The sequence below is a fragment of the Pseudonaja textilis genome, chromosome 3, assembly GCF_049901715.1.
Source record: "Pseudonaja textilis isolate UNSWEBS1 chromosome 3, rPseTex1.2, whole genome shotgun sequence".
In the NCBI taxonomy this organism is placed as follows: Eukaryota; Metazoa; Chordata; class Lepidosauria; order Squamata; family Elapidae; genus Pseudonaja; species Pseudonaja textilis.
The window spans coordinates 198,449,083-198,462,589 of record NC_141992.1 but is presented as its reverse complement, the minus strand read 5'-3'; the positions used below and the strand labels follow the sequence as shown (position 1 = coordinate 198,462,589).

The 13,507-nt window shown below is 42.7% G+C and overlaps 1 protein-coding gene across 1 annotated transcript; it reads left to right on the top strand.

The window, feature by feature from the left end:
- The first annotated feature begins 11,159 nt into the window (after positions 1-11,159).
- LOC148126493 (pseudonajatoxin b homolog) lies at positions 11,160-13,010 on the top strand. Its single transcript, XM_087931837.1, has 3 exons — positions 11,160-11,245; positions 12,069-12,167; positions 12,708-13,010. Exons 1-3 carry the CDS (start codon positions 11,191-11,193, stop codon positions 12,863-12,865), a joined length of 312 nt encoding a protein of 103 aa, XP_087787963.1. The 5' UTR covers positions 11,160-11,190; the 3' UTR covers positions 12,866-13,010.
- The last annotated feature ends 497 nt before the right edge of the window (positions 13,011-13,507 follow it).

Below are 13,507 nucleotides of genomic sequence, written 5' to 3'. Positions count from 1 at the left end.
TCCTTTCCCTTCCCTTCCTCCTTTCCTTTCCTCCATTTCCTTCCCTTCCTCCTTTCCTTTCCTTCTTTCATTTCCATCTGTCAATTATCTGTCTATCCAATTATCTATCTATCTATCTATCTATCTATCTATCTATCTATCTATCTATCTATCTATCTATCTATCCATCCATCCATCCATCCATCTATCCACCCAATACAATACAATACAATACAATACAATACAATACAATAAGTTTCTGAATTTCCTTCTGTGGTTCCACAAATGTCTTAGATGAGATTCAGCTGTAATTTGGCCTGAAATATCAAGATCTTCACTTACAGAATTAAGAATATTGGAAATATGGAGAGAAAACTATTTTCTAAGCCCAAGCAATGCAGGAGTCCGCTCCTAAAATTCACTAGGAAAGTAGGGGTAAATATGAACATAAGCTATGTGAAGTAAGTTTTATGTCACAAACATATTGTGTTGCTGCTGTTGTTGTCGGTCAGGGACATTCCAAACATGTAATCAAACTGATTTCCAGGGCAATTTCCAATTTCTCCTCAGAAATATATACACTGACCATTAGAAACGTAATCAGGTCATTGTCTTTTGTCAGATATCAAAGGGGAGGTGGGAGAATGAAGTGGGGGTCTCAGAAAGTCTTTGATCAGGGGAAAAACAACTTCTTAATGCTGTGAGAAAACCCAGAGAACCAGGGAAGAAGGAGAATCTTCCAGGCCTGCATTATTATAAGGAGTATTTTTATTATTATGCCTCTTCTGCTGGATCTGATGGGAGGGACAGATTGAATTAGGAAGAGGCAGCCCACAAATGACACAAACTCCATGCCAGCAAAGACTTTACAGGACATGGACCCAGTTCCATGGAGCCAGAAGTAAGCTGGTAACCAATGCAGCTTCTGGGTCAGAGGGATACTGTGTGCCATTTCAGGGCTCCCCGTGATTGCTTGGGCACCAGAGGTGGCATTCAGCAGCTTCTGTCCAGTTCTGGAGAACCGGTAGTGGAAATTTGGAGTAGTTCAGAGAATTGGCAAATCCCACCTCTGAGTGGCCCCGTCCCCATCTCTTCTCTGCCTCCCATTGAGTCCCAGCTGATGGGCTGAGTCTTCTTTGGTTGCCCTGCACAGGAGAACAGAGCTGGAAAGCAGGTTAGCTGGGTGGGGAGGGGATGGGATTTTGCAGTAACCTTCCCCCAGGAGTGGGGAGGGAACGGAGAATTTACAGTATCCTTCCCCTGCCAGGCTCAACAAGCCACACACACAGACCCAGGAGTAAAAACGTTTGAATCCCACCCCTGTTGTTCCCCCACATTTTACACAAGCTGATACTTCTGCATATTCTTCAGATGCATGGTGATGGACCAAGGTGCTGTTTGGACCAGGCACCTCACCGTTCCCCACCTCTTCTCCCACATCACACCCCGATTCAGAAAACCCCATTTGATGGTGCTGAGCAGATCTTCAACATCCTGGAGAACCGGATTTGTATGTCTGAAATGGTTTGTGCCAGCCTAGAATTAAGGACCACCGCATCCCCCAGACTCACTTTTCATTATTAGAGCTCTCCTTCTGAATACTCTCGTCCTGACTTGGTTGGATCATTATTCTCTTAGTAAAAGAAATAAAGATTAAGTGATTTGCTACTTATTTTGTGCCCCGGAATACTCCCAAAACAGGGGTGTCAAACTCCTGGGGTCATGGCGGCATCACGTGAGGTGTTAGGACTTTTTCCCTTCCGCTAAACTTCTCCTGGGCCTGGCAAGTGCGTGACGCATCCAGCCCATGGACTGTGAATTTGATGGCCCTGTCCTCAAAGATATTCAGGTTTGAGCAGCAAAGCTTTCATCTTGCATTCCTCTCTGCAGCCTGCAGTTTGTAGCCCAGGATGAGAGAAGGCCCTCAGAATACCTTTAAGATGTTGTCCTTGCAGGACTGGATTTCGAGGGTTAAGAGAGAAGAACAGGGAGACTGATGGGGAGAAGGGTAGGTCAGAGGGATGGTCTCCTTTCTCCCACCACAAAAGGGAAAACGTATCAGGCCAGGTGAAGAACCAACCTGTGATGACCCAGGCCATGGCACAAGGGCAAGACAGTCAAATAAACAAGAAGAGTCCCTTTATTATCTCCAACTTGGCCCCCAATGTCCAAGTTAGCTTAGGCTGGAGAAAACCTCTCCCAAGAACAGTCGTTAAGTGGAGGAAATTCAGTCCGAAAACAAAGTCCATTTCCACAGGGTTTTGCAAAAGAATAAAGTGGAACAATGACTGATGACTTCCTTTTACCGGTCCACAATAGAAAGCCTCCTGACACATTGCCTTACGGTGTGGTATGCTGGCTTGACAACCGTGGATAGAAAGACATTACAGAAAGTGGCAAGCACAGCAAAAAACATCGTGGCCTGTTCCCTGATACCACTAGATGACTTCATTGGCCTCGCTGCCTTAGAAGAGCGAGGATAATTCTCGGGAATGACTCACATTCGGGTCAGCACTTCTTCATTCTCCAACCATTGGGTAGGAGATATAGAAGCATAGCCAGCTGCACCATGAGCTGTCAGACTTCTGAACGGAAGATAACTTCATGTCAACATAGTATGAAAGACTTGCAGGGCCAGCACATTGTGCAACAAGGTCACATAATGTAATAAGATTTGGACTGGGTTAGGGACTCCTGTCTTCAATGTGAATTGTGTTCAATGTGCATATGCACGAAGAGACGTTCAACCAATCTCATTGTACACATGTTCCACAGTGACAGTTAAGTTAATAAGAAATTTGATGAGTTCCCCCTCATCCAAATCATTGGTGAAGATGTTGAACTGTACAGAGCCTAAGAAGGAGCCATGGGGTCCCCCACTGCATTCCTCCCTCCATATAGATGTATTTCCAGTGAGCTTGGAGAGACTCGAGGTCTGAGAATTAAAAGATATGCTGAAATATTGCAATACTCTGGAAGGGAGGACACGAGGGTCTCGTGGTTTGGAGATGGACTCAACTGGTATACCAACAAATCATGACTAATGTGTGTCAGGAGGAAAATGGACAATTTGCAGTTTGTCAAGCATTAACTGATGTCCCAACATTAAATTAAAAATTTCCATTTGGTTAGTGGCAAAAGATACCATCCAGAACACAATTATGGTCGTATTGGAACGTTGCCCTTTTTTCAACCAGGGATCAAATGAATGAATGCCACATCTCTGTTGTTCTTCCTTATTCCTGTAAGTTCATTGAGAGAGACAATGTGGACAGTATAACCATTTTTCTCAGTGCACAATGTTTGTTTTGCATCAGCAAAGATAGGTAAACATCTCTCTTAATCTCTTTTGACTTTGGAAATCCAACAAGATTAATTTTAAGCTCAGGTCTTAAACTCCATTAAACCTGTTGGGGAAGAAGGAATTTGACATTTCAATCAGTTAACTTGAAGTATTAAAATACCGACAATCAGTGTATAAATGCATTAGAATTCTCTTTATGAATTAGAATTAGAAATCTTTTTTCCATTTCAATGTGATTGGACGCCCAAGGAATTTGGGGATTTAATGAAATTTTAGTGGATGGAGAGAACATATAATGCTCTGCATCTCAACCTCACTTGAGGCACAAGGATAATTGCAAAGAATTGCTGTCCAATATGATCAAATTTTGCCTTGATTTAACAGATATCGATTTTTCTTAAGCTCCCTCAAATGAAGGGGGAAGAAGGAATTTTTACTATCTGTACATTTAATCTGGGGATGGAAATATCTGGTGTTTCACAATAATAAAATAAAGTAGTGGGAAGGGAATTTTGGAGGACTTCTACTCCAACGTGCTGCCTAAGCATGAGGCCCTGTAATATGTTAGATAAATGGTTATCCAAGCTCTCCTTACAAAATTCCAGCAATAGAGCACCCTCAACTTCTGAAGTCAAGACATCCCACTGATTAATTGTTCCAGCTTTCATGAAATTTCTCCTTAATTCGAGGTTGGTCCTCTCCTTAATTAGTTTCCATCCATTGTTTCTTGTCCTGCTTTCTGGTGCTTTGGAGAATAGGTTAAACCTGTCTTCTTTGTTGGAGCCCCTCAGGTATTGGAAGACTGCTATCCTGTCACCCCAGTCCTTCTTTTCATGAGTTAGACACACCCAGTTCCAGCAATCATTCTTCAGATGTTTTAGCCTCCAGCCCCTTGATGATTCTTGTTGCTCTTCTTTCCAGAGTCTCAAGATCTTTTTTTTTTATTGTGGCAGATATAGAAACTGGATGCAATATTCTAACTGAGATCTTATTGAGGCTTTATAAAGTGCTAATAATACTTCACATGATCTTGATTCTATCCTTCTGTTAATGCAGTCTAGGATTGTGTTGGTTTATTTGGCAGCTGCAGCACATGTCTGGCTCAGATTTAGGTAACTCTCCACTGGGGCTCCAAGATCCCTCTCGCAGTTACTGCAACGGAGCCAGGATTCCTCTGTTATGGACATTTTGAGTAGTTCGGAGAACGGGCAAATACCACCTCTCACTGGCCCTGCCCCAACCTGCCCAGTCACAACTTGCCATGCCACACTGCCCGCTCTCCCTGCCCTGCACAATCACACCTCACCTTTCTGGTATAGCACATTGTGCGCTCCTCATGTTGACCAAACATCTGCACCATGGGCTGTCAGACTTCTGAACGGAAGATAACTTCATGTCAACATAGTATGAAAGACTTGCAGGGCCAGCACGTTGTGCAACAAGGTCACATAATGTCATAAGATTTAGACTGGGTTAGGGACTCCTGTCTTCAATGTGAATTGTGTTCAATGTGCGTATGCATGAAGGGATGTTCAACCAATCTCATTGTACACATGTTCCACTGTGACAATTAAGTTAATAAGAAATTTGATGAGTTCCCCCTCATCCAAATCCTTGGTGAAGATGTTGAACTGTACGGAGCCTAAGAAGGAGCCATGGGGTACCCCACTGCATTCCTCCCTCCATATAGATGTAGTTCCAGTGAGCTTGGAGAGACACGAGGTCTGAGAATTAAAAGATATGCTGAAATATTGCAATAGTCTGGAAGGGAGGACACAAGGGTCTCGTGGTTTGGAGATGGACTCAACTGGTATACCAACAAATCATGACTAAAGTGAGTCAGGAGGAAAATGGATGATTTGCAGTTTGTCAAGCATTAACTGATGTCCCAACATTAAATTAAAAATTTCCATTTGGTTAGTGGCAAAAGATACCATCCGGAACACAATCATGGTTGTATTGGAACGGTGCCCTTTTTTCAACTAGGGATCAAATGAATGAATGCCACGTCTCTGTCCTTCTTCCTTATTCCTGTAAGTTCATTGAGAGAGACAATGTGGACAAAGCTTTCATCTTGCATTCCTCTCTGCAGCCTGCAGTTTGTAGCCCAGGATGGGAGAAGGCGCTCAGGATACCTTTAAGATGTTGACCCAGGCCATGACACAAGGGCAAGACAGTCAAAGAAACAAGAAGAGTCCCTTTATTATCTCCAACGTGGCCCCCAATATCCAAGTTAGCTTAGGCTGAAGAAAAACTCTCCAAAAAACAGTCGTTAAGTGGAGGAAATTCAGTCCGAAAACAAAGTCCGTTTCCGCAGGGTTTTGCAAAAGAATAAAGTGGAACAATGACTGATGACTTCCTTTTACCGGTCCACAATAGAAAGCGTCCTGACACATTGCCTTACGCTGTGGTATGCTGGCTTGACAACCGTAGATAGAAAGACATTACAGAAGGTGGCAAGCATAGCACAAAACATCGTGGGCTGTTCCCTGATACCACTAGATGACCTCACTAGGCATCGCTTCCTTAGAAGAGCGAGGAAAATTCTCGGGAATGACTCACATTTGGGTCAGCACTTCTTCATTCTCCAACCATCGGGTAGGAGATATAGAAGCATAGCCAGCTGCACCAACAGGTTGAAGAAGAGTTTCTACCCATGGGCTGTCAGACTTCTGAACAGAAGATAACTTCATGTCAACATAGTATGAAAGACTTGCAGGGCCAGCACGTTGTGCAACAAGGCCACATAATGTAATAAGATTCGGTCTGGGTTAGGGACTCCTGTTTTCAATGTGAATTGTGTTCAATGTGTGTATGCATGAAGGGAGGTTCAACCAATCTCATTGTACACCTGTTCCACAGTGACAATTAAGTTACTAAGAAATTTGATGAGTTCCCCATCTATCCCCTCATCCAAATCATTGGTGAAGATGTTGAACTGTACAGAGCCTAAGGAGGAGCCATGGGGTACCCCACTGCATTCCTCCCTCCATATAGATGTAGTTCCATTGAGCTTGGAGAGACTCAAGCTCTGAGAATTAAAAGATATGCTGAAATATTGCAATACTCTGGAAGGGAGGAGACAAGGGTCTCGTGGTTTGGAGATGGACTCAACTGGTATACCAACAAATCATGACTAAAGTGAGTCAGGAGGAAAATGGACGATTCACAGTTTGTCAAGCATTAACTTATATCCCAACATTAAATTAAAAATTTCCATTTGGTTAGTGGCAAAAGATACCATCTGGAACACAATAATGGTTGTATTGGAACGGTGCCCTTTTTTCAACTAGGGATCAAATGAATGAATGCCACGTCTCTGTGCTTCTTCCTTATTCCTGTAAGTTCATTGAGAGAGACAATGTGGACAGTATAACCATTATTCACAGTGCACGATGTTTGTTTTGCATCAGCAAAGATAGGTAAACATCTCTCTTAATCTCTTTTGACTGCCATGCCCACACTGCCCGCTCTCCCTGCCCCGCACAATCACACCTCACCTTTCTGGTATAGCACCCTGTGCGCTCCTCACGTTGACCAAACAGTCTCTGCTTGTGGCTTTCCCGCCTTCCGGTGCAGAGCCTGTGGCCCAACTGAGCGCTCCTGATCTGTCTGCCTGGGAAAGGAAGCCTGCAACTCACCCAAACCCTCTGTCTCTGGCCTTTAGATTGCCTGGCCGACTTGGCCACAGCAGCTGCATCCCACGCAGCACAGGGAATTTGCATGGCTGCGCTTGCTGGGAGAACGCTCTCCCCATGGGTGGGAAGCCACATGGCTGTGCCGGTTAGGAGAACAAATTCCCCGAGGATTTCTTTGCCTGCTTGATTTCCAGCTCCTTCGCATTTCTCGCCAAAATGTGCAGGGAAACAAAAGTTTGTGGGGCGGGGGGGTTAAAAATAATCCACTCAATCAATTACAACTTAGCACAAAAAAAATCCTCGCAAAGATTAATTTCATTTGAAGACTTTCTCTATTAGAGAGGTTAGTAGATCTTAAAAGAGGAACTTCAACTATTGACTCAAGGCAAAGTTTGCACACCTTAGACAGCAATCCTTGAAAGTTACTGTTGTGCTCAAAATGAGGGTGAGACGCAAAGAATTATATGTTCTCCCCACCAACTAAAATTCCATTATATCCCCCACCTCACTATTTCTCCCCTTGTCCTCTCCCTATGCATATTTTGATGCTTTGGGTTGACTGATTGAGCTAATAACCCTTTTGCTAAAGACACTTGATATAGCTCCAAGTACAACGGGGCTTAAGAGAGATGGGCACCTGTCTCTGTTTATGCAAGGCAAACATTGCACCCCATACCAAATTATTGTATTATTTGTGTCGTCTCTATTAGCGTGCCTCCAGGAATAAGCCAAGAACAGGGACGTGGCATTCTCTCCTTCGGGTCCTTGTTAAAATGGTTCACAGTTACAACACAACCATATTTGTATTCTTGGTAGTATTTTTTGATGCTAAACGGCTGGGCATTTGGGTTTTTACGGTTAGTGTTAGATCAATCGCGCACTTTCTATTCTTTGGGCAGGAGACCTCTGATTCTGGATCCCTAAATTCTTTTTCAGCGTCCCTCCATTTTCACCTTGGAAAGACTGCCCAATGCAATGAGCTGTATAGAAACAAAAATCAGGGCTTCACAAGAAAGAGGTTTTGTGTCAAGGAAAGCAGAATGAGATGTTGTGCCAAATGCTGCAAATCCCAAGGAAGCAGGTGAGCTAATAGCAATAACAATAGCACTTATATACCGCTTTATAGTGCTTTATAATCCTCTCTAAGTGGTTTACAGACTCAGCCTCTGGCCAAAACAATTTGTGTCCTCATTTTACCCATCTGGAAGAATGGAAGGCTGAGTCAACCTTGAGCCTGGTGAGATTCGATTTGCCAGGTTGCCGGCAGCTGGTTGCAGCAGAAGTAGCTTGCAGTACTGCACTCTAACCACTTAGCCACCGATCTTCGATGGTAGTAATAATGATAATAATAAAAATAATCTTTATAATAATATAGGCCTGGAAGATTCTCTTTCTTCCCTGGTTCTCTGGGTTTTCTCACAGCATTAAGAAGTTGTTTTCCCCTGATGAAAGAATTTCTGGGACCCCCACTTCATTCTCCCACCTCCCTTTTGGTGTCTGAAAAAAGACAATGACCTGATTCTGTTTCTAATGGTCAGTGTAGGTATCTCCGAGGAGAAACTTGAGATTGCCCTGGAAATCATTTTATTACAGGTTTTGAATGTCCCTAACCCACAACATCAGCAGCAACACATTGTCTTTGTGACATCAAACTTACTCCAACAATCAAGATGAATATTTTACCCAGAATTTTATATTTGTTCCAAACCATACCAATCAGGCTTGGTAAAGATTACTTTGAAGAATTAAATAAAATTGTGTTGAAGTTTATATGGCAAGGTAAGAAAGCCAGAATAAAATTAAAACTTCTACAAGATGCTAGAATTAGAGGAGGATTTGACCTTCCGAACTGGGAGTTGTACTACTACCAAGCTGCAAACTTAATGGGGGTTAAAGAATGGATAACATTAAGAAAGACCAGATTGTTGACATTAGAAGGACATGATTTATTACTGGGATGGCATGCTTTTCTGTGGTAAAAGGGAACTAAATCGCGGGGCTATTTTAGAAGGCACTATATAAGGGAGTCTTTATGGTTGAATTGGGAGAAAATGTTATTTGAAAATCCCAGTCTGGTTATCAACTATTGAAGCCTTTTCTTATCCTATATGAGAAGGAACAAACAGTTAGATATGGGGAAATATTGGATGAAAAGAGTGAACTTAAAACAATGCAAAAACTAGAAGAAGAAGGCATAAAGATAAATTGGTTTTCATATGCGCAAATACGTTCAAGGTATCTTATAGATTCTAAAATGGAGGGATTTTATGATAAATTGACTGATTTAGATAGGATTTTGACAGGTACTGATGAAAAAGTGATTTAAAAATTATACAGTTATTTATTGGAAATTATATTAGAGGAGGAACAAGTTAAAGAAACGATGATTGTTTGGGGGAAGAATTTTGGATATGGGATTGATTTGGAGAAATGGGAAAAATTGTGGTCTCAAAATTATAAAATGACAATGTCAACAGCTTCTAAAGAAAACTTGTATAAGATGTTTTACAGGTGGCGTTTTCCCCCGACAAGAATTGCAAGAATGTTCAAGAACAAATCTGAAAAGTGCTGGAAATGTCATCAGATACCTGGCTCATACTACCATATGTGGTGGACTTGTGAGGATGCTAGAAAATATTGGAGTAAAATTTGCATATGGTTGGAAAAACTGATAAAGACACACATAGACTGGGAACCAGAGATTTTTTTATTGGGAATCTTACCCGATACATATAATAAAAATTTGAAGTATTTGATTGTAACTGTACTAACAGCGGCTAGGATTGTATTTGCTAAAAACTGGAAGAGTGAGAAAATTCCATCAGAGGAAGAAATTATTAAGAAAATATTGGATTGTGCTGAAATGAGTAAATTGACATTTGAAATTAGAGAACAAGAAGATAAACAATTTTATGAAGTTTGGGATCTTTTTTATCAATGGTTAGATAATAAAACATAATAATAGAACATTTAGACTTAGGATATAATTTGTTTTAATATTATTTTTATAAAACTTTATTAAGATAGATTTGGTATGATCTTACGATTCATTGCAAAATAAATTAAGTAAATTATAGTTATCTCGTTAAAGTATGAATTAATAAAATTATAGATAAATGATTTCTTAGTGCTGATATTGGGTTATACAATTATTGATTGATAATATGAGTTATTATGTAATATAATTATATTAGCGTTTAGGAAATGGATGCACACAAAAAAAGTGGTAAACCAACCGATACACTGTTTGTAAATTTATAAAGAAGGATGATGTTTTTTATGTTTTATGTTATATGTCTTATGTTGTTTTGTTTGTTGTTAAAATAAAAAACTTAAAAAAAAATCTTACTCCACATAGCTTATGCGCATATTGACCCACTGTTTTCCTTGCGAATTTTAGGAGTGGACTCCTGCACTGCTTGGGGTTAGAAAAAAATAGTTCTCTCGGGCTTCTCCATGTTTCCAATATTCTTGATTCTGTAGATGAAGTTGAAACTTATCTAAGAAGTTTGTAGACCCAGAGGAGGAAATTCAGAAGCCTACATTTGCTGAGTGGTGACTGAATACAGTCCTGAGAAACTTCCTTAGTTTTCTTCGGAGTGAAGCTCTTTGATGCCAGCCACCCTGGAACAGAACCTGGATCTTCCTTTGCATCTCTTTTGCATCCTGGTCTGGAAAATTTTCCTCTTCCTCTGGATCTCTGCATTTTCTTACAGCCCTAAATAATCTGTGTATCAGTTGTATCTTGTGAATAGGTTAATCCGCAGGATAGTTTTAGAGAGAACTTCTCGTGCTCCGATCTGTTCGTGTCTCTTGAAGGAAGGCAGATGCACAGTTGCAACCTGAGAGGTAGGAAGATTCAGAGAAGTTGAGCGCTTGGTTAACTGAAGTACAACTTTAAAAAAAAAGGAAGGTGCTGAACTTTGCAGAGAGATATTTTGTTTAATTTTGCATTATGTATAATCTTGTATAAATACAGGAAGAGATGCCAGTTGTCCAGGTGCCCAGGTTTTGGATGCAGAAGAGAAGGGTCTTCCTTGAAGTCGGGGAATGGTTGGTCCTTCACCTGATCTGAGCTGGCTTCCGTTTTGGTGTCGGGGCAAAAAGGCCACACCCCCTGGCCTCCCCCTTTCTCCTGAATCTTCCTAGGCTTCTCTCTAGATATCCTAAATATACAGCCCCAACCCCCACCCCCATCTCAAAGGGGTATAAATAAGTGTCTGCTTCCACCCTGGGCTACACTTTGCAGGCTGAAGAGAAGATCACAAGATGAAAACTCTGCTGCTGACCTTGGTGGTGGTGACAATCGTGTGCCTGGACTTAGGTAAGGCCACCAAACCTTGATCTTGGGTAGCAATCAAACCCCCCCAAAAGGGGCAGAGTAAGGGGTGGTGGTATTCGAGGCAGTTGTGGTCCCTTTTTTTGGTGGGACGTTCTCACTGTTCCGGTCTGCACAAGGAGGAAGCCTTGTGGGGAGAAGAGGAGGTCTCCGTTTGGAGAGAAGCCCATGGCTGAGACAGGGGCTGTTCCAGGCTGGCATTCTGGGGTAGACTGCCTCTGAAAGTAGAGGTTCCTTTGCGTAGTGAGCTCTGCCGTGGGATTACTCCAGGGAAGGAATGCGATGAAAAAGGTTTCCGCTCACCTGTCTCTGGCTTTGCCACCCTTCAGTATTTGGGATGGTACGGCCAACGGGGACCAGTGATGCTTCCTTCAAGTCAAGCATGGAGATTCCTCAACATCAGCCGGTGAAGCGGCATAAAACTCGAAGTGTTATAGCTGTTTGTAATGACCCAAGGAAGCGAAGAAACCTAATACTCCTTCCTCCCATCTTCCCCACAGCAACAACCCTGTGAGGTAGGATGGGCAGAGAGAGGGTGAATAGTCCAAAGTTGCTAAGTTGCCTTTTATGCCCAAAGTGGGACAGAACTCACTGTCTCCTGGGGTTCGCCCAGAGTCCCCAGGTGGCTTTCATGCCTAGGTGGGACTGGAACTCAGGTTTCCTATTTCTAGACCCTTTGATCTTTCTAGGGAAATTTTCACAGCTGACCTTAGTGTGAAAAGATCTATCGTCTAATAGGTAATAAGATTAGAAGATCAGAAAAATAAATATCAAAGTAATATTAATATATATTATATCTTTCATCTAGGATACACCAGGACATGCTTCATAACACCTGATGTTAAATCTAAGCCTTGTCCACCTGGGCAGGAGGTATGCTACACAAAGACTTGGTGTGATGGTTTTTGTAAGTACAGTTCTTGTCTTCACTCCCAGTTTTTTTTCTTCTTGATCCCAGACTAGAGCTCCCAAATGCACCTGAGAACTGGAGGTCACCTAGGACCTGTCTGTGCCCTGCCTGGGTTCCCCTCAGGTCACATCCTGTTGCCGGACACCCTAAGCAATGCAAGGAAAGGGGGGTCTTGGACTGGGGTGCCCCATCTTTCTCAGCAACAGCCCAGACGGGAGGGGGAAACCTTCTTTAGAGAAAGGGGGAGGGAAATGCTGGGAGAGCTGCGGGTTTGTTCAGGAATTGAGGGAAACCGGACGAAGCCATGAAACATCCAAGAAAGGTGCCATTGCCCCTCAGTCATGTCGAAACAGGAGACTCCCCCAGAAATCTCTTCTTCATTCATTTACTCTTGAGTTTTGAGTAGAGGAGGATGGAGGTCTGCCTTCCTCATGGGACAGGGAGCGTGAATGTGTTCAGTGTGGGTTTACCAGTTTGTTCAGCAACACCCACAGGTCTGTTCTTTGCTATTTTTTAAATAATCATTCTGCTTTGTAGGTGGCATCAGAGGAAAGCGAGTCGATTTGGGATGTGCTGCTACTTGCCCTACTCCAAAGAAGACCGGTATAGATATTATCTGTTGCTCCACAGACGATTGCAACACATTTCCATTACGTCCTCGAGGGAGGCTCTCATCCATCAAGGACCATCCTTGAAAAATTATGCTTGTGGCCTTTACCGCAGATGGTCCATCATCCCCTGCTGTCTTTGACATCTCGACATCTTTCCCTTTTCTCGCGTTCTGTCAGTTTCCTTCTGCTAGTTCTGTAGTTTGAGAATCGAATAAAACTCAGCATTCAATTCAAGTGTTTTGATTTTTTAATTCCCCCCCCCTCAAAACATCCCTTTCACGAAACCCACAGGTAAAGAGTTTTTCTCCAGGTTTCAGCAGGCAGTGAGGCTGGGATGAGCAGGATTCGGTCCGATCCCTGTTGAATCATGGCTTGGATTGCCTAACGGGTAATAATCTGACATTCGGGCAGGGTAAAGAAGAGGAGAAACCCACAACCGAGTCTTTCCTCAGGAAAACCTTCCACTTCAAAGCCTCCTTTCTTCTCTCTGGGGAAAGCTGAGGGGAAGAGGAAGACGCCTGAAAGAGAGGAGGGGGATTTGGCAGGCCTCTTCTCCATTTGGGGGAAGGATGGCAGGCCTCTTCTCCATTTGGCCTACCTGAAAGAAGAAACGTCTTGATTCAGCAGGTGACTCTGCAGGCTCTTCTCAAGCTTTCTCAATCCTGAGTTCAGGTTTGGGCGGTTATACCTGGACATAGCCTCCGATCAGCAAACCTAGAGAGAGTG